The 27,193-nt window shown below is 44.5% G+C and overlaps 1 protein-coding gene across 1 annotated transcript in view; it reads right to left on the bottom strand.

Annotated features, from left to right (window-relative positions):
• LOC141098588 (cytochrome P450 2K1-like) overlaps nt 1-26,721 on the bottom strand; it is a 157,414-nt gene extending 130,693 nt beyond the window's left edge. Inside the window, exons 1-2 of the mRNA XM_073586500.1 lie at nt 26,695-26,721; nt 26,251-26,447 (exon numbers count right to left, since the gene is read on the bottom strand). Of these exons, the coding sequence (XP_073442601.1) occupies nt 26,251-26,430 (180 nt within the window). The 5' untranslated portion in view covers nt 26,431-26,447; nt 26,695-26,721. The remainder of the gene's footprint in view (nt 1-26,250; nt 26,448-26,694) is intronic.
• Between the last annotated feature and the right edge of the window lie 472 nt (nt 26,722-27,193).

Raw genomic sequence — 27,193 nt, 5'->3', positions numbered from 1 at the left:
ATTAGAAGTCCTCTCTGTAGCACAGAGAAAAAAATCCTGTTCCTCCTCCTTCTCATCCTCCTCCTCTTGTTCCTCATCATCACTCAATATGGCCTAAAAATATTATGTGAGGCTGGGCTGTGTGGTATCAGCCACTGTACAATATGCTCCATAGCCACCTGCTCAGTATTCAAAATTTCTGTTTCAGAATCTGCAGCGAACATTTTAATCGACAGAGCAATGGGATGGCTGTGCTCAAGATGGCGCCATCAAAGCTCACCATCTTGATGCAGTACTCAAAGTTTTGAAGAACCTTTCATAGGTCAGCGATCCACACCCACTCTACAACTGTTATGTGCGGGGGCTGGTTGTTATTCTGGAGGGCATTGAGAAGCTGAAACTCAGAGACTGCTCTCTACTGTGCACTAAGTCTTGCCAACATATGGAAAGTCGAATTCCAGCAAGTGGGCAGGTCACAAATCAATTGATGATGAGGCAAATTAAAGTGCTTCTACAGCGAAGCTAGACCGGTGAAAATCTGACATGACTTTCAGAAATAGGCGCTGACATGCCGTACCTGGGCAAATAGGTGAGGCAAATAAGGATATGGTTTTAAAACCTGCTGTACAACCAAGTTTGGCAAGTGGGCCATGCATGGAATGTGCACCAGTTTGCCTAGCTTTAAAGCCACCACCAAGTTACAGTGCTGTGCAAATTAATTGGGACAAAGCATTTTTTTAAGTTAAATCATAAGTTGGTTACCAGTCAGTGATTCAAACCAGTTTTAACTGCTTTGAACAGGTGTGAGTGCCAGTTAAAACTGATTTGAATCACTGACTGTTAACCAACTGTATTTATTAAACTAATAGAAAAATTACTAATAGAAAATTATGATTTTTTTTTTTCATTCGCCTTACTGACACTCCAATTGCAGAGTAATGAAGATTATTGCCCCCCGCTAAATTGTCACGTATCTCTACCCTGATTGTGCCAGTCGCATAACTGCTAGATGAAGATATACTATTTTCTAACCTAATAAGAAATTATGATTTGTTTTTCAATCATCATGCTGGCACTAGTGTTGAGCGATACCATCCGATATTGAGAAATATCGGATCGGCCGATACCCAAAAAGTATCGGGTATCGCTGATTCCGATACCGGAAGTCCCATTCAAGTCAATGGGACAGAAATATCGGAATTAAAAAAAACCCTTTCTGTACTTGCACATCCTGTTCGGGAGGGGGGAAGAGTGTGGGCGGTGCGTGGGCGGACACTGTGCGTGTCTGTGTGTGCGGGCGGGGTCTGTGCAGGCCTCTCGGGGGTCTGTGCGGGCCTGCCGGGAGTCTGTGCGGGCCTGCTGGGGGTCTGTACGGGCCTGCTGGGGGTCTGTGCGGACTGCTGGGGGTCTGTACGGGCCTGCCGGGGGTCTGTGCCAGCTACCGGGGGTCTGTGCCAGCTACTGGGGGTCTGTGCGGACTGCCGGGGGTCTGTGCGGGCCTGCCGGGGGTCTGTACAGGCCTGCCGGGGGTCTGTGCCGGCTGCCGGGGGTCTGTGCGGACTGCTGGGGGTCTGTGCCGGCTGCCGGGGGTCTGTGCGGGCCTGCCGGGGGTCTGTGCCGGCTGCCGGGGGGTCTTTGTGTCTGTGTGCAGGCATCGTCCGATGGGACTACAAGTCCCATCGGGCTATGCCTGCTACAATGACAGTCATTGACACATTAGCCAATGATGGGACATTAGTAGTCCCATCATCCGGCTAATGTGTTGAATGTAAAAAGAAAAAAAAAAACATACATACTACATACAGTTGTGGCCAAAAGTATTGACACCCCTGCAATTCTGTCAAATAATACTCAATTTCTTCCTGAAAATGATTGCAAACACAAATTCTTTGGTATTATTATCTTCATTTAATTTGTCTTAAATGAAAAAGCACAAAAGAGAAAGAAGCAAAAAGCAAAACATTGATCATTTCACACAAAACTCCAAAAATGGGCCAGACAAAAGTATTAGCACCCTCAGCCTAATACTTGGTTGCACAACCTTTAGCCAAAATAACTGCGACCAACCGCTTCCGGTAACCATCAATGAGTTTCTTACAATGCTCTGCTGGAATTTTAGACCATTCTTCTTTGGCAAACTGCTCCAGGTCCCTGATATTTGAAGGGTGCCTTCTCCAAACTGCCATTTTTAGATCTCTCCACAGGTGTTCTATGGGATTCAGGTCTGGACTCATTGCTGGCCACCTTAGAAGTCTCCAGTGCTTTCCCTCAAACCATTTTCTAGTGCTTTTTGAAGTGTGTTTTGGGTCATTGTCCTGCTGGAAGACCCATGACCTTTGAGGGAGACCCAGCTTTCTCACACTGGGCCCTACATTATGTTGCAAAATTTGTTGGTAGTCTTCAGACTTCATAATGCCATGCACACGGTCAAGCAGTCCAGTGCCAGAAGCAGCAAAGCAACCCCAAAACATCAGGGAACCTCCGCCATGTTTGACTGTAGGGACCGTGTTCTTTTTTTTGAATGCCTCTTTTTTTCTCCTGTAAACTCTATGTTGATGCCTTTGCCCAAAAAGCTCTACTTTTGTCTCATCTGACCAGAGAACATTCTTCCAAAACATTTTAGGCTTTTTCAGGTAAGTTTTGGCAAACTCCAGCCTGGCTTTTTTATGTCTCGGGGTAAGAAGTGGGGACTTCCTGGGCCTCCTACCATACAGTCCCTTTTCATTCAGACGCTGACGGATAGTACGGGTTGACACTGTTGTACCCTTGGACTGCAGGGCAGCTTGAACTTGTTTGCATGTTAGTCGAGGTTCTTTATCCAACATCTGCATAATCTTGCGTTGAAATCTCTTGTCAATTTTTCTTTTCCGTCCACATCTAGGGAGGTTAGCCACAGTGCCATGGGCTTTAAACTTCTTGATGACACTGCGCACGGTAGACACAGGAACATTCAGGTCTTTGGAGATGGACTTGTAGCCTTGAGTTTGCTCATGCTTCCTCACAATTTGGTTTCTCAAGTCCTCAGACAGTTCTTTGGTCTTCTTTCTTTTCTCCATGCTCAATGTGGTACACACAAGGACACAGGACAGAGGTTGAGTCAACTTTAATCCAAGTCAACTGGCTGCAAGTGTGATTTAGTTATTGCTAACACCTGTTAGGTGCCACAGGTAAGTTACAGGTGCTGTTAATTACACAAATTAGGGAAGCATCACATGATTTTTCGAACAGTGCCAATACTTTTGTCCACCCTTTTTTTATGTTTGGTGTGGAATTATATCCAATTTGGCTTTAGGACAATTCTTTTTGTGTTTTTTCATTTAAGACAAATTAAATGAAGATAATAATACCAAAGAAATTGTGTTTGCAATCATTTTCAGGAAGAAACTGAGTATTGTCTGACAGAATTGCAGGGGTGTCAATACTTTTGGCAACAACTGTATATACTACATACATACTACATATATACAACATTCATACAACATACATACATACTACATACATACTTCATATATACTACATTCATACAACATACATACATACATGCATACTACATACTACATATATACTACATTCATACAACATACATACATGCAGACTACATACTACATATATACTACATTCATACAACGTACATATATACATAGCACATACTACATACATACAACATACATACAACATGCTACAGACATACAACATACATACTACAGACATACAACGTACAATACATTCATACATTCATACAATACATACATATAGACATACAGTACATATAACATAGAGTTCATACTCACCATCAATTGTCACTTTGATCTCCAAAGCCAGTGTCATCTGTGAGAAAAATTAGAAAATAACAAACAACCGATATACTCCCTGATCCGCAGAAATCCATGAGTGTCCCTCGACGATTTCCCGTGGAGAACAGCAGCATCAGCTGATGCGACCGCTCTCTAGGGGTCCCAGGAATCCAATGATGGAAGGTAGGTATCCTTCCGCATTGTATTCCTCCGCCACTGTAAAAAAATAGTCCCTAGTCTCACTTTTGGAATTGCTGTGTGAATAAGTTCCCACGCAGCTTTTGCCATAAAGTGAGACCAGTGAAGGATAGTAACCTCTCAGTGATGCAGTGCAGCAGATCGTCGTGTGACACTCGTGGCTTTCTGCGGATCAGGGAGTATATTGCTTGTTTGTTATTTTCTAATTTTTCTCACAGATGACATTTGCTTCGGGGATCAAAGTGACAAGTGATGGTGAGTATGTAGTCTATGTTATATGTACTGTTTGTCTATATGTATGTATTGTATGAATGTATTGTACGTAGTATGTATGTAGTATGTAGTATGTATGTAGTAAGTATGTAGTATGTATTTTGTATGTCTGTAGCATGTTGTATGTATGTTGTATGTATGTAGTAAGTATGTAGTATGTATTTTGTATGTCTGTAGCATGTTGCATGTACTATGTATGTATGTAGTATGTAGTATGTATGTATGTTGCATGAATGTAGTATATATGTAGTATGTTTGTATGAATGTAGAATATATGAATTATGTATGTAGTATGTATGTATGTTGTATGAATGTAGTATATATGTAGTATGTATGTATGTTGTATGAATGTAGTATATATGTAGTATGTATGTAGTATGTATGTATGCTGTATGAATGTAGTATATATGTAGTATGTATGTAGTATGTATGAATGTTGTATATATGTAGTATGTATGTAGTATGTATGTATGTTGTATGAATGTAGTATATATGTAGTATGTATGTAGTATGAATGTATGCTGTATGAATGTAGTATATATATATATATATACAGTATATAGTATGTATGTAGTATGTATGCATGTTGTATGAATGTTGTATATATGTAGTATGTATGTATGTTGTATGAATGTAGTATATATGTAGTATGTATGTAGTTTGTATGTGTGTATATATATATATATATATATATATATATATATTATTATTATTTTTTTTTTTTTTACATTCAACACATTAGCCGGATGATGGGACTACTACTGTCCCATCATTGGCTAATGTGTCAATCACTGTCATTGTAGCAGGCATAGCCCGATGGGACTTGAAGTCCCATCCGACGATGCCTGCACACAGACACAAAGACCCCCAGCAGCCCGCACAGACCCCCAGCAGCCGGCACAGACCCCCGGCAGGCCCGTACAAACCCCCGGCAGGCCCGTACAGACCCCCGGCAGCCAGCACAGACCCCCAGCAGGCCCGTACAGACCCCCGGCAGGCCCGCACAGACCCCCGGCAGTGCGCATAGACCCCCGGCAGCCGGCAAAGACCCCCAGCAGGCCCGTTCAGACCCCCGGCAGTCCGTATAGACCCCTGGCAGCCAGCACAGACCCCCGGCAGTCCGCACAGACCCCCGGCAGCCGGCACAGACCCCCGGCAGGCCCGCACAGACCGCGCATCATGATGCGCACAGACCGCGCATCATGATGACATAATTTGAGCAGCCAATCAGAGCCACAACAGTGGCTCATGGCATTATGGGAACTTCCGATTCCGGTATCCGATATTGTAAAAATATCAGTACTCGGTATCGGAATTCCGATACAGCGAATATCGGACGATACCCGATATTTGCAGTATCGGAATGCTCTACACTAGCTGGCACACTTAAAATGCAGAGTAATACAGATTATTATGGTGCTTGATCCTCTAGGTTCAAGCAACATATTGTAATCCGATTTCTTATATTTTATTCTACTTCTTCTTCTCCGCGTTTTCTGCAATTAATGCGGCCCGAACCGCTCGGCGCAGAGACCCTGTTCAGGCGGCGTTTCGAAGCCCTCGGTGGGGACAGGTGTGCTATGTATTTTTGGAGTCAATCCGATTTGTAGTTTTTAAAAAAATCGCATTTTAAGCAAAAATTTTCCCATAGAAATTAATGGCGACCTTTCTATGACCCCCAACTGACATGGATTGAAGCCACAGCGCAGGTGCAGTGACCTTACAAAGAGAGCAGCTATGCAAATGCAGCTTCCACAAATGACCCGTATTAGCTAATAGATGCTGACAGATGGCTGATTAAAGGTCTTAAAGGCACAGCGCGCCAGTGGCTTCTGAAAAGCCCCACCCAGTGATGGCTAACCTTGGCACTCCAGCTGTTGTAAAACTACAACTCCCAGCATGCCATTGCAACCTACAGCGTTTGAGGCAGCAATTGAGCCATGCTGGGAGTTGTACTTCTCCAACAGCTGGAGTGCCAAGGTTTGCCATCACTGCAGTCAGACGCCAAAGTGGCTTTAGAAGCCCAGTGTGCCAAAGTGGCCCCTGAGGGGCCCGGAGCGCCAAAGTGGCCCCCGAGGTAGAGTGGCAGCATGTGTCAACATGGCTAAAGTGGCTACCAAGTGGCCAAAGTGGCTACAGAGGTTCCGAATGTGCGAAAGTGGCTACCAAATGGCCAAAGTGGCTACCAAGTGGCCAAAGTGGCTACCCAGGTGCCAAATGTGCTAAAGTGGCTGCCAAGTGGCCAAAGTGGCTACCGAGGTGCCGAATGTGCCAAAGTGGCTACCAAGTGGCCAAAGTGGCTACCGAGGTGCCGAATGTGCCAAAGTGGCAACCAAGTGGCCAAAGTGGCTACAGAGGTGCTGAATGTGCCAAAGTGGCTACCAAGAGGCCAAAGTGGCTACAGAGGTGCTGAATGTGCCAAAGTGGCTACCAAGAGGCCAAAGTGGCTACAGCGGTGCCAAATATGCCAAAGTGGCCACCAAGTGGCCAAAGTGGCTACCAAGGTGCCGAATGTGCCAAAGTGGCTACCAAGTGGCCAAAGTGGCTACTGAGGTGCCAAATGTGCTAAAGTGGCTGCCAAGTGGCCAAAGTGGCTACCAAGTGACCAAAGTGACTACCGAGGTACAGAATGTGCCAAAGTGGCAACCAAGTGGCCAAAGTGGCTACTAAGGTGCCGAATGTGCCAAAGTGGCTGCCGAATGTGCCAAAGTGGTTACCAAGTGGCCAAAGTGGCTACCAAGGGGCCGAATGTGCCAAAGTGGCTGCCAAGTGGCCAAAGTGGCTACTGAGGTGCCGAATGTGCCAAAGTGGCTACCAAGTGGCCAAAGTGGCTACCAAGTTGCATCACACAGGTCCATTAGCCTGCACCCAATTTTATATGAAGGTGACATCACTACAGCACCCCCATTGGCTTCATATACAACCCATCCCAGGTTGTGTGACTCACCTCTGATCACAGCAGAGCAGCAGCACCTCCCCCATCCCTTTCCCAGTCCCCAAGTCCTGTTCCAGCACCCCCTCCCCCCTTCCAATTTAATTTTTAGCTCACATTTTTGTGCATTTTTCATGTGCGTGGCATCATGCGCATAATATTCGTGCTCTTCCTTTGTCTGCTGCACTCTGATCAATATCGCTGCTCATCAGAGACTGCGCCATGGGACTTTTATTTAGCTTGTTAGTGTAGCGGACGTCACAGTCTAAGCGACTTCCGATTTTTTTTTTTAGAAAAAAATAATAACAGTTAGTAAAGCATAGTTTTAGACGTAGCAAGGTAGGGTAGCTGGCATCATGGTTTTAGTGATGACCGGTTGTTTTTTGTAGAAAAAAAAAACAATAGTTAGTACAGCATAGTTTTAGAGATAGCATAGCCGACATCACAGTGTTAATGTTAGGCACCGGAATTCTCCCACTGCACGGGGTAGATCCCAAGCCTTGCCTGCCTCTGCAGTCTCCCATTCTACTTTGATTGCAGTGGAGCCTTCTCAGCAGAGACGTCAGTCTCAGCATCTTGCTCAGACTCATCCTGTTTGTCTAGTTACTGCTGGCTCTCCAGTTACAGCTATAGTAACTAGCAATAGGCAGCGGTGAGCAGACGTTCCTGAGGCTAAGTCCATGAATTACCCTACTGAGCATGCTCGAGAGGTGGTTACTTCTCATTGGTGGTTGGTCATCAGCTGCTCAGGTCCTGTGGTGGTTCCAGATTGGCCCTCGAGCAAGGTCCAGCCTGAAAAAACTGAGGTATAAAAGGGCCTCAGATGCCCACGCATACGCGCTAGTATCATTTAAAATTCCATGTGTCTGTGTGAACACAGCATCTGTGTGATCCATGTCAGCGTGTGCTCTCAGCCGGCTATATGCCATTAAGAATTTTGGTTTAACCAGAGAGGAGCTTGCTTGTGTGGATACAGGGCTGACTTTAGAGCCATTAGGAATTTCGGATTAACTGGAAAAGTGCTTGCTTGTGTGAATATAGGGCTGGCTTTAGAGCCATTAGGAACTCCGGCACCTCCGGAGAGGAGTTCTTTGCGTGCACTCGGTAATTGTGTGGGATCACAGTAGCTTACACCCGTGAGCATGTTATGTTCCCTGTGAAGCTAACAGGGGATCGTATCTAGCGCTATTTCTCTAAACTTAATGTCAGTTAGAGGCAGCTCTATTTCTGCAATCAGTTCACACAGGGTGACGTTTAACCCCCATGTGTTCTATGTGATCGCTCGCCGCACTGCTCCACCATTTGCTCACTAGCAGCAGGTTACAATCTCTGCATGGTGAACCCCAGGTTGTGATGACACTTCATTACTCATTTTATTTAGTGCGATCCGCCAACCCTAACAGTTAGTGATGACCGATCTTCTTTTAGAGAAAAAAAGATTATACAGAGTAGTTTTATTGCTAGCATGTTAGTATAGCCGGCATCAGTGTTTGGTGATGTCCGATCTTGTTTTAGGGGAACAAAATGATACAGAGTAGTTTTATAGGTCGGAGGTTAGTATAGCCGGCATCAGTGTTTGGTGACATCTGATCTTGTTTTAGGGAAAAAAAAAATTGAGAAGTTTTATAGGTAGGGAGGTAGTGGCTATTTTTTTTTTTCATAAAAAAACCTGCTATCACCGGGTAATTTCTAGTGCATTAGGAGAGGGTGCGTCACATTGTTTGTGACATTCGTTTTTCTTTTGTAAAAAAAATTATTAGTTGCGTTGAGTAAATTTTTAGCGAGTGCATTAGGGGAGCGTGCGTCACATTGTTGGTGACGTCCGTTTTTCTTTTGTAAAAAAAAAAAATTGTTAAATCGGGTAAATTCATACGGAGGGCCTTAGTGTAGTGAACGTCTAATTTTTTTATTCAAACTTTTTTTTTACATCTGATTTTTCTTTTAATTTCTACATTTTCACTATTTACTTTTTTTTATATAATAAAGTGCACCCTATTACATATGCCCCACACAATACACATTTAAAAGCACCACTTTTACACACACATCCCCATGGTTTGGGAAAAATAAATAAAAATGGCCCATTCTTCAAGAAAACGCTATTCACCAGAGGAGGCTTATGCCTTTCTTGCATCCTACATGGATTCAGGCTGTGAGGAAGATCCCACATTCTTCTATTCCTCATCCTCCCCCTCCTCATCTAGTGAGGAATGACCCACAGAATGGTGCCCTAAGACCCAAACAAGTCCTGCAGCAATCGATCTCATATGGATTGCATCCCCCGTCTTTCCAAATTTCATCGCCAGCTCAGGAATCCAGTTTGACACCACTGGCTTCCCTGAAATTGACTTCTTCAAATTCTTTTTCAGTGAGGAACTAATAAATCTTATGGTGGCCCAGACCAACCTATATGACTAACAATCTTTTGCTTAAAATCCCACGTCATCATACTCCAGATGGACCCCCATAAATGCAGCAGAGATGATGACATTTTGGTGAATTTTGCTGAATGTGTGCATAATCTGAATACTAAAACTTTGGCATTACTGAAGTACTGATATTCTCTACAGTACACCGGTATTCTGCATGGCCATGGCAAGGAAATGATTTGAATTAATCCATAATTTTTTGCTTTATAGTGATAATGCACAGTGTCCTCCCCGAGACGATCTAAACTTTGATGGTCTATATAAAATTCGGCCAGTGATTGACCACTTCAGCAGAAAATTTTCTGAGGTGTACACACCCCAGAGGGACATTGCTATTTATGAATCTCTGGTTCAATTCAAAGGGAGGCTAAAATTCCGACAACACCTGACCAGTAAGAGGCCTCCATAAGCCGCTAATTGAGAAAAAAATGTTGAGAAAAAGCAAAAGCAGCGTCCAATGCAGCTGCAGCATGCTGGTGGTGAAGTATAAGAACAAAGAGGATGTCCTTATATTGACCACTATACACCTTGACAACAGCTTCACTGTTCTTCGGACCATAAGACCAGTCCCAAAGCCAGATGCGTCTTGGATTACAGTCGGTACATAGGGGGTGTAGGTCTTCAAACCATACAGTCCTCAAACCATACAGTGCCATGCGAAAAACCAAAGTATGGTACAAAAATTGGCCGTGCACATTGTACAGATGGCACTGTACAATGCTTTTGTGCTGTTCCGATCAGCAGGCAATATGGGGACCTTCCTTCAGTTTCAGGAGGAAGTCATCAAGGCCCTAATGTTTGGTACTCAGGGAGGCGAGGGTCCCAGTACTTCTGAATCTGATAGTGCCCGTATAGTCCCAGGTCAACATTTCCCAGGACAGGTTCCCCAAACAGCGAGGACAGGACGATTGCAAAAACAGTGCAAAGTATGCTAAAAGAGGGGAATCCAAAAGGACACAACTTACCATTATGAAACCTGCCCTGAGAAACCTGGCCTTTGCATTAAGGATTGCTTCAAAGCATACCACACGTCTTAATAAAATTAGTTTATACCCTTTTGACACAACACACTTTTATAATCTGATGTACCCGGCACATCTTACACATAACACCAAATTATAAATTTATACATCGGTAAAACCAAAAGCATTATAATCATTACTATAAATCTATGCCTCTAGATCAATTCCTTCAGAGGAGTAGTTTCCAAAGTAGGTACACTTGTGAGGGATTTCCACTATTTAGTCACATCAGGTGCAAATGCAACATGATGCCCGCAGACCATTCCATCAAAAGTCTGCAATCCAAAATGTCACTCCTTTCACTCTGAGCCCTGCAGTGCACCCAAACAGTAGTTTTCCTCTACACATGGAGTATTGGCATACTCAAGAGAAATTGCACAACAACTTATTCAATTGGTTTCTTGTTTTTGCAAGGCTACGGAGGTCTCCACCCCTCCCTTGTGGGCCATGCACTTGCTGTTTACTGTTAGCTTTTTAAAACAGAGTATTTTTATACCCTTGTTATACTGTGTTTTTCTGTGTTTCAGTATTTTGGTGGTGTGAACACTGTCCTACCAACTTGTTCACTGTGTGCATGGCTCTTGTGTTTATATTCAATTGGTTTCATTTTTTTGCAAGGTTAGGGAGTAGAGTTGAGGGAAACGGGTTGGTCATATTCAAAAGTTGGCGACTTTCGCTGAAGTCGGGTTTCATGAAACGAAACCCGACCATAGCGTGAGGTCGGCCACGAGGTCGGCGACCAGAGCACCAAAGTCGCATTTCAAAAGATGCTTCCAGCGCCCTTTTTCAGCCAATGATGGGGGACGCACACTGTGGGCAACGTGATGACATAGACATCGGTCACCACCATCTTTGAGAAGGGCATGCAAGTGATTGGCTGGCTTTGTGTGGCGTCACAGGGGCTATAAAAGGGCGTGAAGCCGACCGCCATCTTACTTCTGCCGATATTAGCATTAGGGAGAGGTGCTGCTGCTGCTGATTCAGAATAAGGGAGAGCGTTAGGCAGGGAAGAAGAACCAAAAAACTGCTTCTGCTGTTAGCGATTTCCATTTACAACACAACACTTTGTGTGCAGTGACAGGGGAGGCTCTATTTTGGTGCATCAGCTCTGTTGCTTATTAGGCTGCCTTATAAGGCTCCCTGATAGCTGCATTGCTGTTTGCACACTGCTGTGCAAACTGCTTTTTTAAAAGCAAAAATAGTTTTCTTCCTCTTTTCTGCACAGTTACCAAGCGTTCATTTTTCCACCCTTTTGTGTGTGCAGCAGTCCTGCTTATTAGGCTGCCTGCTCCCATACTTGGACTGAGAGCATCATTGTCAGCGTCCTAAAATCTCTAGTGAGATCCAAATTCTCACCAATCCTATAGACACCCTCCACCTTGTCATACACCATCCAATTTCAGCCTGTTACATTGAGGTGTAATCTCTACTGGGCCAGAGACAATAGTTCTGCGTCCTCAAGTCTATAGTGAGATTCAAATTCTCACCAATCCTATAGACACCCTCCACCTTGTCATTCACCATCCAATTTCAGCCTGTTACATTGAGGTGTAATCTCTACTGGGCCAGAGACAATAGTTCTGCGTCCTCAAATCTATAGTGAGATTCAAAATCTCACCAATCCTATAGACACCCTCCACCTTGTCATACACCATCCAATTTCAGCCTGTTACATTGAGGTGTAATCTCTACTGGGCCTGAGACAATAGTTCTGCGTCCTCTAATCTATAGTAACATAGTTTTGAAGGCTGAAGTAAGACCTTATGTCCATCTAGTTCAGCCTAAATTTAGTGCAGCTGTTCTGCATTGTTGATCCTGGGGAAGGCAAAAAACCCACAAAGTAGAAGCCAATTTCTCCATAGGGAAAAAAATTCCTTCCCCTAAGCTGGGTCAACCCTCTGCTTATAATAATATGTTATTCGTAACCATCTATACTGTTACTCACAAGAAAAGCATCCATTCCTTTCTTAAATTCATTCAGTGAGTTGGCCATCACCACTTCCTCATGAAGAGAATTCCAGAGCCTCACTGCTCTTACCGTAAAGAACCCTCTTTTATGCTGGTGCAGAAATTGTCTTTCCTCCAAACGAAGAGAATGCCCCCTTGTTCTTGTCACAGTCCTTGGTACAAACAGTTCATTGGAGAGATCTCTGTATTGCCCTCTGATATACTTGTACATATATATTAAGTCTCCCCTAAGTCTTCTCTTTTCTAGAGTAAATAGACCTCATTTTGATAACCTTTCTGGGTATTGTAGTGAACCAACTCCATTTATCATTTTAGTAGCCCGCCTTTGAACCCTTTCAAGTTCAGTAATGTCTTTCTTGAGCACCGGCGTCCAAAATTGCACACAATACTCCAAGTGTGATCTGACGAATGATTTGTAAAGAGGGAGAATTATGTTTTCATCTCGTGTCCCCAGACCTCTTCTAATGCATCCCATGACCCCATTTGCTTTGGTGGCAGCTGCCTGACACTGGGCACTCCAATTTAGCTTCTTATTGACTAAGATGCCTAAGTCTTTTTCCATGTCTGATTTCCCCAGCAGTTTCCCATTTAGTAAGTAATTGTAGCATCTGTTTCTCCTTCCCATGTGCATAACCTTACACTTATCTGTGTTAAACCTCATTTGCCATTTTTCAGCCCAATTCTCCAAATCTGTCTGTAGTTGCAAACTGTCCACCTTTGTGTTAACTACCTTACATAGTTTTGTATCGTCTGCAAATACTGATACTTTACTGTGTATCCACTAGATTATTAATAAATATATTAAATAGTAGTATAGTAAGATTCAAAATCTCACCAATCCTATAGACACCCTCCACCTTGTCATACACCATCCAATTTCAGCCTGTTACATTGAGGTGTAATCTCTCCTGGGCCTGAGACAATAGTTCAGCGTCCTCAAATCTATAGTGAGATTCAAATTCTCACCAATCCTATAGACACCCTCCACCTTGTCATACACCATCCAATTTCAGCCTGTTACATTGAGGTGTAATCTCTCCTGGGCCTGAGACAACAGTTCTGCGTCCTCAAATCTATAGTGAGATTCAAATTCTCACCAATCCTATAGACACCCTCCACCTTGTCATACACCATCCAATTTCAGCCTGTTACATTGAGGTGTAATCTCTACTGGGCCTGAGACAATAGTTCTGCGTCCTCAAATATATAGTGAGATTCAAAATCTCATCGATCCTATAGACACCCTCCACCTTGTCATACACCATCCAATTTCAGCCTGTTACATTGAGGTGTATTCTCTACTGGGCCTGAGACCATAGTTCAGCGTCCTCAAATCTTTAGTGAGATTCAAATTCTTACCAATCCTATAGACACCCTCCACCTTGTCATACACCATCCAATTTCAGTCTGTTACATTGAGGTGTAATCTCTCCTGGGCCTGAGACAACAGTTCTGCGTCCTCAAATCTATAGTGAAATTCAAATTCTCACCAATCCTACAGACACCCTCCACCTTGTCATACACCATCCAATTTCAGCCTGTTACATTGAGGTGTAATCTCTACTGGGCCTGAGACAATAGTTCTGCGTCCTCAAATCTATAGTGAGATTCAAAATCTCACCAATCCTATAGACACCCTCCACCTTGTCATACACCATCCAATTTCAGCCTGTTACATTGAGGTGTATTCTCTACTGGGCCTGAGACCATAGTTCAGCGTCCTCAAATCTTTAGTGAGATTCAAATTTTCACCAATCCAATAGACACCCTCCACCTTGTCATACACCATCCAATTTCAGCCTGTTACATTGAGGTGTAATCTCTACTGAGCCTGAGACAATAGTTCAGCGTCCTCAAATCTATAGTGAGATTCAAATTTTCACCAATCCAATAGACAACCTCCACCTTGTCATACACCATCCAATTTCAGCCTGTTACATTGAGGTGTAATCTCTACTGGGCCTGAGACAATAGGTCTGCGTCCTCAAATCCATAGTGGGATTCAAATTCTCACCAATAGTAGATACACCTTCTACCTTGTTTTACAGTACCATATAGCTGGTGGTATTTTGGGTACATTTTCACAAAAATGAGGAAATATGGTGGAAGACGCCATGGACGTGGGCGGGGGAAGCCAGCTGGTCCCGATGGTGGTGGTGTTGCATCTGTTGGTAGTGGCAAAAGCACAAAAGCACCTAAGGCAGGAGGTGTTGAGCCTGCGTCATCGTCTAGCTCCACAAGGCCTCGAAGGCTCTCTTTTCTGGGAGTAGGTAAAACACGTTTAAAGCCGGAGCTTCAGGAACAAGTTTTGGCTTACATTGCTGACACAGCCTCCAGCTCTCTCGCCTCCTCTTCTGAAGTTTCAAAAATTAAAAGCACTGAGTCGCCAGTGGAGGCTCCTGGTCAGGAACAACACCTTTCCTTGTGTCCTTCACCCCTACCAAAAGTGAAGGATTTGGTAGGCCACACTACTGATTACTCCATGGAGCTCTTTTCACATACCATTCCTGGATTGGCAAGTCAAATCGTGAATTCCCCAGTCCAAGATGAATCTGACATTGAGAGCACTGATGCACAGCCACTGCTAGATTTTTCTGCTGGTACATTCACTCCGAGCACTACATTGTCCTTGCAGTGTACTGAGGCAGAATCAGACCCTGATGAAACTCAGGTGCCCCTTCCCGCATACTATACCACCTTACACGGTGACACAGAGGAAGGTGCACATGAAATTAAAGAGGAAGTGATGATGACCCAGTTGTTGACCCAGATTGGCATCCATTGGGGGAAGAGGGTGCCGCTGCCAATAGCTCAGAAGAGGAGGAGGAGGATCCGCAGCAGGCAACGACATCGCAACAGCTGTTATCTGGAAGGACCGTAGCAGCCCAAAAACATGTTGCAAAAACCAAAAGGGTTGCAGGACAGCTTGGCCAGACGGTCAAATCAGCACACCGTTCAAGGTCTCAAAATGTCTTCCATAGTAGGAAGAGTGCAGTGTGGCACTTTTTTGAACAAAATCCTAATGATCAGGCAAAAGTTATCTGTAAGAAGTGCGCAAAGACCTTTAGCCAAGGGAAAAATCTGAGAAATTTAAATACCAGTTGCATGCTTAGACATTTAACGACCATGCACTTGCAAGCGTGGACGGACTACCAAACCTCACGTACCACATGTGCACCTGCTCTGAATGAAGATAGTCATCAACGCTACATCGCTTCCCCCACTGTAAGCACACCGGTTAGCACACCACCAGCAGCAAATGTCGAGGTATCGTCGCAAGGGCAAAGCAGTCATGGAATTACAATGTTATTGCTATGAAAGACTGAATCTAGGCCATCAGCAACACCACCAACACCATCACCATCACCAACCCTCTCTCAGTCCGCCATGTCCACCGCTAGTTCCACCATATGCAGCTCTCAAGTCCAGCTCACCCTACCAGAGACTCTGAGTAGGACAAGAAAGTACTCATCCTCTCATCCGCGTACACTGGCTTTGAACGCCCACATTGCCAAACTAATCTCGTTAGAGATGTTGCCCTACCGGTTGGTTGAAAGCAAAGCTTTCCGCGATCTCATGGCCTACGCAGTACCATGCTCTGACCTACCCTGTCGGCACTTCTTTTCGCGAAAAGCCATCCCAGCCCTCCACGTGCACGTGAAAAACCACATTGTCCATGCACTCAAGCAATCAGTGAGTGGAAAGGTGCACCTCACAACAGATGCATGGTCCAGTAGGCATGGCCAGGACCGTTACGTGTCCATCACTGCGCACTGGGTTAATGTGGTTGATGTAGGGTCCACGGGGACAGCGGCGGTGGGACAGTGCTGCCTAGCCCACGGTATAGGAAACAGTTGACTGTAGGCGTTCGACTCTCCTCCTCCTCCAGAAGCAAAAGCTCGTCCACAGAGCGCAGTCGCACGAGCACTCCATCTGCAGCTGCACACGAGTTGTCCCACTATCGAACAACTAGTGGTAAGCGTCAGCAGGCTGTGTTGAAAATTATGTGTTTGGGAGACAACAGACACACCGCTGAGGTACTGGCCGACTACTTGCAGCGACAAACTGAGTCATGACTGGGCAGTCTACATCTTGAGGCAGGCAAGGTAGTTAGTGATAATGGCCGGAATTTTGTGTCAGCCATAGCCCTTTCAAAACTCAGACACATACCTTGCCTTGCTCACACCTTGAACCTGGTGGTGCAGTGCTTCCTCAATAATTATCCGGAGTTAACACTTCTGCTCCATAAGGTGCGAAGACTGTGCTCGCACATCCGCCGGTCGCCCAAACACTCCAGTCGTATGCAGAAGCTGCAGCGATTGCTCCACCTTCCCAAGCACTACCTAATTATCGACGTTGCAACAAGGTGGAACTCCACCCTGCACATGGTTCAGAAGCTGTGCGAATAGAGGCAGGCTGTAATTCATTTGTGGGAGGATATACGAGCAGGCAGTTTGCAGGCAGACATGGAGTTGTCTGGTGTGCAGTTGTCGAAGCTGAAAGACCTCTGTAAAGTCCTTCAGTGTTTTGAGGAATGCACACGGCTGGTAAGCGCAGACGACGCCATAATAAGCATGAGCATCCCACTTATGCGTCTGCTCATGCAAACTTTGATGCACATTAAGGAGCAGGCGTCTGCAGCCGAGGAGGAAGAGGAGGAGGGAAGCCTTGATGACAGTCAGCCATTATCTGCCCAGGGAAGTCTCGAGGATGAGGTGGATGAAGAATAGGAAGAGGAGGAGGAGGAGGATGATGGAGATGATTATTTTGGGGAGGAGGATGCTTCTCAGGGGCAAGAAAAAATATTGGCATGGCAAGGTCAGGTACAGGGTTTGTGCGTGACTGGAGGGATGTTGATTTGCCACAAAGTGCTCCTCCACCCAGCACTCGCAGTGCATCATTGACACCTGGAACATTGGCCCACATGTCTGATTATGCCTTGCAGATCCTAAAAAGGGACCCCTGTATTGCCAAAATGATGAACGATGACGACTACTGGTTGGCCAGCATCCTGGATCCACACTATAAAGGCAAATTCCAAAATATCATGCCACAGGAGAACCTAGAGCTACCAAACAAGAAACTCTGGTAAACCGTTTGTTTGAGGCATTCCCAGCACACAGCGGCGGTGATGTTTTTCCAACGAGCTGTAGGGGGCAACATGGAAGAGGTGTTCGTGGTGCACACAGCCGAAGTGGCGTTGGACGCAGAGGTTTCATGACCATGTTGTAGACTGATTTTTCAAGTACCGCTCACACGACTGGTAATACTGCATCGATCAAAAGTGACAGGAGACAGCAGTTGTCAACTATGGTAACAAACTACTTCTCATCCCATATCGATGTTCTCCCTCACCGGTCATTCCCCTTTGACTATTGGGCCAGTAATCTTGACACCTGGCCTGAATTGGCACAATATGCCTTACAGGAGTTCGCTTGCCCTGCTGCTAGTGTGTTATCTGAAAGAGTCGTCAGTGCTGCTGGATCAATCCTGACAGTAAAAAGGACCCGTCTGTCGACCCAAAATGTTGATGATCTAACCTTCATTAAAATGAACCATGCATGGGTTTCAAAGGATTTTGTCCCACCCTCCCCTGCTGACACCTAGGTTGCCAGAAAAATGGCTTGCTTTTGTCCTCTTCCACGGACTTCTCCAATTACTCCATTTGCAGCTGCTGAATGTCCAACATCAACATATGCCATTTTTTCCACCTCCATAACTAGGCTGCCTCCCCCCACAGGGCCGGGGTCACCACCTGGCGCACACACCCGTGCGAGTGCCGTTGCCCTGGACAGGTGGATGGGCACACTCTTTGGCAACGGCACTGGCACAAGGTCCCTCATAGTAGATTCAAGTGTCTCTGACGGTGGGGGTGCACACCCGCCATCAAGACACACTGGCGTACTATGAGGGGCCCTGTGCCAGTACCGCTGCCCACGAGTGGGCCCCCCCTGCTTGCTCAGGGCACCAGCACTTGCGATACTTACCTCTCCCTGCTCCACCACTGTGTAGTCTGGCCTGTTAAATACTTCACTGGGACTGCCAATACAAATTTGGTGAAATGATAGATGATGGTTAAGATGTAGCTATGCCCTGTCCTGCTGGGCTCTAACTTCAGATGATCAATGGCTTCCATTTGTTATGGACGTCGACTCACAATGAGATGCTGTGGTGGTTTATCATCAGCTTTCACGGTTTTCCGACTCACAGACGGGTGACATTCCAGCCCACATTTTTAAATGTGTCCTCTCATGCCAATCCTATAGAATCACCTACGGCCTGTGGCTTGTGTCTTTTGCACTCCAAAGTTACCTGACAGATCATGATAGACAGTGAGGACAATGTCTACATCTGTCCCTGTGATCACAATTTGATGGAGATGAGTAACGGTCATGGGTTCCACGGTACTGCGATACAGCAAACCTTTCTTCACAAGAACTGTTTTTGCTGTCTCCACAGACAAAGTAATTGAGGGTCAGCATCGCCTCTGAGAATTCTCCTGGGAGTTTTTACCGTGATTAGTAATTCTAAAATTTCTGCAATCAGTCGACTTTCTGTCTGTACTTGTATCCATCTCGTTTCTTCTTGTGGAGAGTCTGGACTGTCTTACTGAGACTGAAATATATATGAAGATTAAAAAATACCCCAACAGTGTATACTGTTGTACGCTTCGAATACATAACCCTTTTTCTTCTTTTTAGATTCTTGTCTAATCCATACTGAGGCTGTGAGAGTCTTTGTCAGACTCCAGAAATATACACGCAGATTTTTAATGTTTAAACTATGCTATATATACCTGCTATCCAGTGATACGGTACCCTCTCTCAACTTTCTACAATCACGTCGAATCCATAGTGGGCCTGAGACCGTCTGAGTCTGCCGCCTGATATATAGACATAGGTTTTTAATGTTTAAACTATGCTATATATATCTGGTATCTGATGATACTGTACCCTTTCTGCCAGGAAGTCCTCCTCCACCCACCACTCTAAGTGTATCATTGACACCTGGAACATTGTCCCACATGTGTGATTATTTCTTGTGGATCTTCTTGTCATATTGTGGTGTGATCCATCCTGAGCGTGTGACAGTCTGTGGGTTACTCCTGCAATTTAGATGTACATTTAAAAATTACCCCAACACTAGTGTATACAGCTCTACGCTTGTGATACATTACCCATTTACTGCTTTTTATATTCTGGTCTAATCCAAACTGACCAAGTGAGAGTTATTTTCTGACTGTGGAAATAAATACTGAGATTGACAACAATGACCCCTACACTGTGTACAGCTGTACTCTTCAGATCCATTACTGTTTTACGGCTTTTTATATTGTGTTTTAATCCATACTGAGCCTGAGAGCGTCTTTGTCTGCCTCCTGAAATATCTAAGGAGATTTAGAATGTTTAAACTATACTATATATACCTGCTATCTGATGTTACTGTACACTTTTTCTACTTTTTATATTCTTGTCTAATCCATACTGAGCTTGTGAGCGTCTCTGTGTGACTGATGGTATCTATAGGAAAATTGACAATCATCCTTTGACTGTATAGAGCTGTACGGTTCTGATACAGTACCATATATCTGATGTTATTTTGGGTTCATGTTCTGCAACATTTTGAAGTTTGGTGGAAGAGGCTGCGGACGTGGGCGTGGGGGGGTCAGCTGGTGCTGATGGTGGTGGTGCATCTGCTGGTAGTAGCAAAAGCACAATAGCAGCTAAGGCAGGTGTTGAGCCTGCGTCATGGTCTGGCTCTGGAACGCCTGGAAGGCTTACCTTTTCTGGGAGTATGTTAACCGCTTTTAAAGCCGGAGCATCAGGAACTGGTTTTGGCTTACATTGCCGAAACAGACTCCAGCAAATATGCCCTCCTCTTCTGAAGTTTCAAAAAATGCAAGCACTGAGTTGTCAAGTGCTGGCTCCTGGTCAGGAAGAATCCCTTTCCTTGTGTCCTTCACCCCCACCAAAAGTGAATGATGCAGCAGGTCACACTTCACATTAGTCCATGTAGCTCTTTCTATCATACCATGCCTGGGTTATCAAGTCAAATCGTAAATTCCCCAGTCCAAGATGAATCTGACATGGAGAGTGGGTGGCTAGTCAGGGCAATGGGGTTAATCGGTACCGGGCCGGTGTCTCAGAGGGATGTGTCATGTTGGTGGTGATGACCCATTACATGGCCCTGGGCGTCCATGCAAAGGGGTGAATAACGTTTATAGGTGAATGATACGTGACGCCACCTGTGGTTTCTGATCAGATTAACCCGCGCTGCAGTGTCGCTTCTCTGGGACAGATGTTGTGGTGCAGCTAAGATGTAGAAGCCCTGCACAGGTAGGGCCGTAGTTGCAGAGCAGATGAAAGAGTTGGTAGATGATGTGCAGTGCACGATGTAGCAGAGCCGTGCACTAGGCGCAGGAAAAAGATGACAGACACACTCGTGCAGTTCCTTTACCTTTACTTGGTAAGTGCCGTCTTGGACCCAGAGTACAGATGGAGAAGGAGTTGGTCAGCCTGGAAGCAAATTTGGAATTCTCTCTCTGCAGATAGGTAGTGTAGCCTCCGTTCTAGCGCTTATCTGAGGTACTCGCAGTACTGAGTTCACTGAATTTCCCCCTGTTGACTCTCTTTTGGAACTTTCTCATATGGCAGGCAGCCATAGCCTTTTCCTTCTGGCTCACACACGTCGCTGCTGGGGCCGCCGAGCCTTAGTTGGGAACGGAGCATTTACAGCTGCTACTTCCTCCGGTTTCTGCTGCAGGACCGTCAGTGTCCCTACAAACTCGGAGACCGGAATCCCGACCATGCACTCCAGCTAGGAGTGAGCCTTAACTCTGCTCATCCTCCAGCTCCCCTTCTCACGTCCACACACTTCCCCTTTCCTTCACAGACTGCCCTAACTTACCGCCTCCCGACCACAGAGAGCAGCTCCTCAGCAGTCAGGTTCAGAGGTTTGTGTTGGTTTAACTGCTAGAGTGATCCTTCATTGCTCCCAAGCATGACATCACACTCCCTAGGAGGAAGGTAATGCCACTGTGGCAACCGTACTCCTGGGAGCGCCACAAGAGCACTGATGCCCAGCCACTGCTAGATGATTCTGTTGGTACATTGACCTAGACCACTACATTCCCCTCGCACTCTACACTGCCAGATTCTGACCCTGATGAAACTCAGGTTCCCCTTCCCGCATACTATACCACCTTACACGGTGACAAAGAGGAAGGTGCAGATGAAAATGCAGGTTCCTTTAGCAGGTGGGGGGGCATACTCATGGGCGACGGCACTGGCACAGGGCCCCTCATAGTACGCAAAAGTGTCTCTGCCGGTGGGAGGGGGAGGGCCAGGGCCCACCCACCATCAGACACACCGCCATATTATGAGGGGCCCTTTGCCAGTGCCGTCACCAACGAGTGGGCCCCCCTGCTTGCTCAGGATCACAGCACTTGCAAAGATGAAATACTTACCTCTCCCTGCTCCACCGCCGTGATGTCTCCCGCGTTTCCTGACAGTGACATTCTGGTCAGAGAGCGTGATGACATCACGTCTGTACGCCCTCTGCCTAAACAGTCCAAGTGCAGTGAGATGGAAGATGTGGACGACGAGGAGTCCAGACTGGTACAGTGATTCCCTAGCGAGGAGACTTATTTAATTGTTTTCAATGTTGGGACAGCTATTTTTGGGGAGCACTATACTCTGGAGAATGATATATGGGGCCCACCATACACTGGAACATTCCAAAGGTGGACATCAGACACTGGAGCAGCATTTACAGGGCCCATTATACACTAGAGCACTAGAAATGGGGCCCATTATATATGGAGCATTATTTGGGCTCATAACACAGTGGACCATCATCCATGGGGACCAACATATACTGTAGCATTATGTGGAGCTCATCATATACTGTTTCAAACATTATATGTGACCAATGATTCTGTATGGAGAAATATATGGGCCTCATTACTCTGTATAGCGCACTATGCGGTGGCCATAATACTGTATGGAGTAATATACTGTCCGTTTTTGGAGGTATTGGAGAATTTAAAATGGATATCAGTCATGAGATGTAAGAAGTGAAGTATTTTTCATTGTACTATACCGCTAATTCTCTGCCATATCAGAGGATCATGAATTGTGTCATGTGTTAAAGGAGCCCAGTGACACTCTTTGGCCCTGGGCCCACGAAAATCTGGGGCCAGCCCTACCCCCCACAACTTTAGCAAAATAACCCCCAGTTTTCAATGCCTAACTATTATTATAAAGTAAATTAAGGTTGACAAGCTTAAGTAATAAGAATTGATGTTTTTGGCATTAAAATGGGCACTGTAGGTGTGTTTCCTGTCCTCCACTCCCTGCTGACCTTGGTTCCCCATTGACTTGCTTTGGGTTTCGTGTTTCAGTCGGCCTTCGAATTTTAACGTTAATCGGCCGATTTCGTTCGACCTGACTTTTGAGAAAGTCGGGTTTCATGAAACCAGACTCGACCTGAAAAATGGCAAAAGTCGCTCATCTCTATTAGGGAGGTCTCCACCCCTCCCTTGTGGGCCATGCACATACAGTATAAGCTGTCTTCCACAGCGTGTCCACATCGGACATTACCTTTCTGAATCCTGCTTATATAGGTAATATACACATGGTCAGGTTTTTAATTACATTGGATAGGACTCCTCTGATACGGGTATACCTTGACATTTGGTAAAGCGGCTTAGTATACATTTTTTGCCAAAAAAGTATCAACCAAGTACCCTGTTTTGTTATCATCTTATACTAGCACTTGCTGTTTACTGTTACTTTTTTACAACAAAGTATTTTTATATGTTTGTTATACTGTGTTTTTCTGTGTTTCAGTCTTATGGTGGTGTGAACACTGTACTACAGACTTGTTCACTGTGTGCATAGCCCATGTGTTTATATTAAATTGGTTACTTGTTTTTGCAAGGTTAGAGAGGTCTCCACCCATTCCTTGTGGGCCATGCACATGTTAGAAGTCTTCCACAGCATGTCCAAATTGGACGTTACCTTTCTGAATCCTGCTCATATAGGTACTATACACATGGTCAGGTTTTAAAATACATAGGTTAAGGACTGCTCTGATATGGGTATATCTTGATGTTTGCTGGAGCGGCTTAGTATACATTTTTTGCAAAAAACGTATCAACCAAATACCCTGTTTTGTTATCATCTTTTTACTAGCACTTGCTGTTTACTGTTACTTACTGTGTTTTTCTGTGTTTCAGTCTTTTGGTGGTGTGAACACTGTCCTACAGACTTGATCACTGTGTGCACAGCCCATATTTTTATATACAACAACTTTTTCAGTCTATTTTCTCCTATTACCCTTGTGAAAATAAAAAAACAGGGCTAAAAGTCCATTTTTGTGGAAAAAATGTGTTAGTTTTTTTCACTACTCAACATTATAATTTTCTGTGAGACACTTGGAGGTTTATTGTGCTCACCACGTAGCTAAATAAATTCCTTGGGAGGTCTAGTTTCCAAAATCAGGTCACTTGTGGGAGATTTCCACTGTTTAGGCACATCAGGGGCTCTGCAAATGCAACAAGATGCCTGCAGACCATTCCATCAAAGTCTACAATCCAAAACATCACTCCTTTCATTCCGAGCCCTGCCGTGCGCCCAAATAGTAGATTTCTTCCACATATGGGGTATCGGCATACTCAGGAGAAGTTGGACAACAACAACTTTTTTGGGGTTTTTTTTCCTATTACCCTTGGGAAAATAAAAAAAGATCATTGCGGAAAGATCATTTTGAGGGGAAACGTGTGATTTTTTTTTTCACGGCTCTACATTCTAAACTTCTGTGAAGAAAATGGGAGTTCAAAGTGCTCATTACACAGCTAGATAAGTTCCTTAAAGGGTCTAGTTTCGAAAATAAGGTCACTTGTAGAGTCAGGAAGGAATTTTTTCCCCAATGTGAAGCTTACTGTTTGCCACATGGGATTTTTTTTTGCCTTCCTCTGGATCAACAAGTTAGGGCAGGTTAGGGTAGGATATGGTTTGAACTAAATGGACTTAAAGTCTTCCTTCAACCTTAATAGCTATGTTACTATGTTATTTGTGGATGTTTTCCAATGTTTCGGCACATCAGGGGCTCTTCAAATGCGACCTAGCGTCCGCTCTCAATTCCAGCCAATTTTGCGTTCAAAAAGTCAAAATGTGCTTCTTCCATTCCGAGCCATCAAAACAATGGTTTCCCCCACATATGGGGTATCGGCGTACTCAGGAGAAATTGCACAACAAAATTCTTTTCCATTTTCTCCTTTTAAACTTGTGAAAATAAAAAAATCGTTGGTGAAATAAAGTTTCGGGGTAAAATTCGATTTTTTAATTTCACGGCTTTACGTTATAAACTTCTGTGAAGCACCTGGGGGATTAAAGTACACACTACATAGCTAGATAAGTTCTTTGAAGGGTCTAATTTCCAAAATGGGGTCACTTGTGGGGGTTTTCCAATGTTTAGGTACATCAGGGGCTCTTCAAATGTGACGTGGTGTCCGTTCTCATTTCAAGACAATTTCGAGCCCTGCCGTGTGCCCAAACAGTGGTTTTCCCACACATATGGGGTATTGGCATACTCAGGAGAAATTGCTCAACAACATTAGTGGACCATTTTCTCCTTTTACCCTTGCGAAAACAAAAAAAAATCACTGCTAAAAGATTACTTTTGTAAGTAAAAAGTTAAATGTTACTTTTTTCCTTCCAAGTTGCTTCAGCTCCTGTGAAGTGCCTGAAGGGTTAATAATCTTCTTGAATGTTGTTTTGAGGACCTTGAGGGGTGCTGTTTTTGACGGTGCGCCGAGGGCACCAAAATGCAACATGGTGCGTTCGGCGCACATCGGGGCACCGTCAAAAGGGCGCAGTGCATTCAAATCCTACTAGCGCACGGCCAGCTCACGGTCTGCGCACCCTATGCTAAAGATAGGGTGCGCAGATCACATGCAGCTATGCGTGATAGTAGGAGGAGATGACCAGAGGGGGCGCGGCAGGGGCGGTGGCTTAGCGGCGCCGTGCACTGTGTGTACATACGCTAGTGTGACACTAGCCTTACATAGGTGAAAACAGGCTAAGTCTCAAAGGGGTAAATAACAACAGCTCAACATCTCCTCCTGTACAATGACTGATTCCCCCTTCTGTACAATGACTGTGTTCTATGTTATAAATAATGCAGGGTCCACCATTCACTATAGGTGAGATCACAGCTCACCTCCTCCTAGTCTTGTACAATGAATGATTGATCTCTTTATACACATAAAATGCACTACAAACTGAGTTTTTGGTTGTGACTTCTATTATTACTTTTTGTGATTTTTTTAGAGATACATAGAGTTTTTTTAAATCCATTGTGCTCTAGTTGTGACCATTTTTTGTGCTTCTTTATGTGACATGGAAAACGTGTGAGGCTATGTATATATATATATATATATATATACACAGTATATATACCATATATATACTGTACATACTATATATATTCAAGCCAAAAAATCCAAGCAAACTTTATGAAGAAAGTCTACAATAAACAAACCCTTTAAATAAAAGCTGTCTTCATTTTGTGGCTTATTATATTCCAATTCCTTCCAGGCAACAGAATCATAACCATTTAGGATAAAAAAAACTCAAATGACTGAATGTTACCTCGTGCATTGTCAGATATGGTCTCTTCGTGTCTAGAATGTGCAGATTTCCAATGATGGGTAGCGGTCGAGGTCCGGGGGGCAAATTATAAGCATTTTTTTTCCATCCAAACAAAAACAGGACAAAAAAAAGACACAAAATAATAGACAAAACCAATGTGATGGGATCAGATGGGATCATAATGCCAGGAAGGGTTTCTGTAGAAAGACAAATAGAAACATATAAATGTGCAAACATCTATAAACATTATCCTATCTATATCTATTTATGTATTGCATGTCCTTCTTTTTCTTTCTTTCTTTCTTTCTTTCTTTCTTTCTTTCTTTCTTTCTTTCTTTCTTTCTTTCTTTTTTTCCACAGAATATCTATAAATCTATCCTACCGTACCTAGAATCCTTCCATATTCTCAGTACTATTTTTCTATCCCTCAGCATTTATGCTTACGTTGGTAATGAAATGTCCCCGACTGGAACCTGCTCTTCAGTGTGATTTTGCAGTTCTGATTCTCATTATATAACATTGAAAATGTAAGGTGATATTTACAACTTGCCCAGATATTCAGGCCAAGAAATAGTTTGAGATTTGCTATGCCGCTTAGCAAAGTTTTCCCATAACAGAGTTCAGCTACAAATAAAAGGTAACTGACTGCAGGACCCAACATGTCCATGAATAACTGTCACGCCGAGGCAGGAAGCAGAGTGACTGACCAATTGTGACCCGACCCAATGGTTCGTCGGTCACCAAACAGCACAAAAACACAACAGGGAACACAAGGGAAACTTTAACAACGGTGGGCCCTGTCAGTAGGAAACGGGGAATGGACACCTCCTGCACTCACCTGAGGAAGTGTCCTGACCTTAATGTCCCTATATGGGTTCTTTCACCCCGTCACCGAGCAGGATACCTAAACCCTCACTTGTCCTGCTCCTATCCAGTAAGGAAC

Source organism: Dendrobates tinctorius, unplaced genomic scaffold, assembly GCF_039654945.1.
Source record: "Dendrobates tinctorius isolate UK_male_01 unplaced genomic scaffold, ASM3965494v1 ptg000093l, whole genome shotgun sequence".
NCBI classification, from domain to species: domain Eukaryota; kingdom Metazoa; phylum Chordata; class Amphibia; order Anura; family Dendrobatidae; genus Dendrobates; species Dendrobates tinctorius.
Note: the sequence above shows the minus strand (reverse complement) of the source record. Positions and strands in the feature narration are given on the sequence as shown.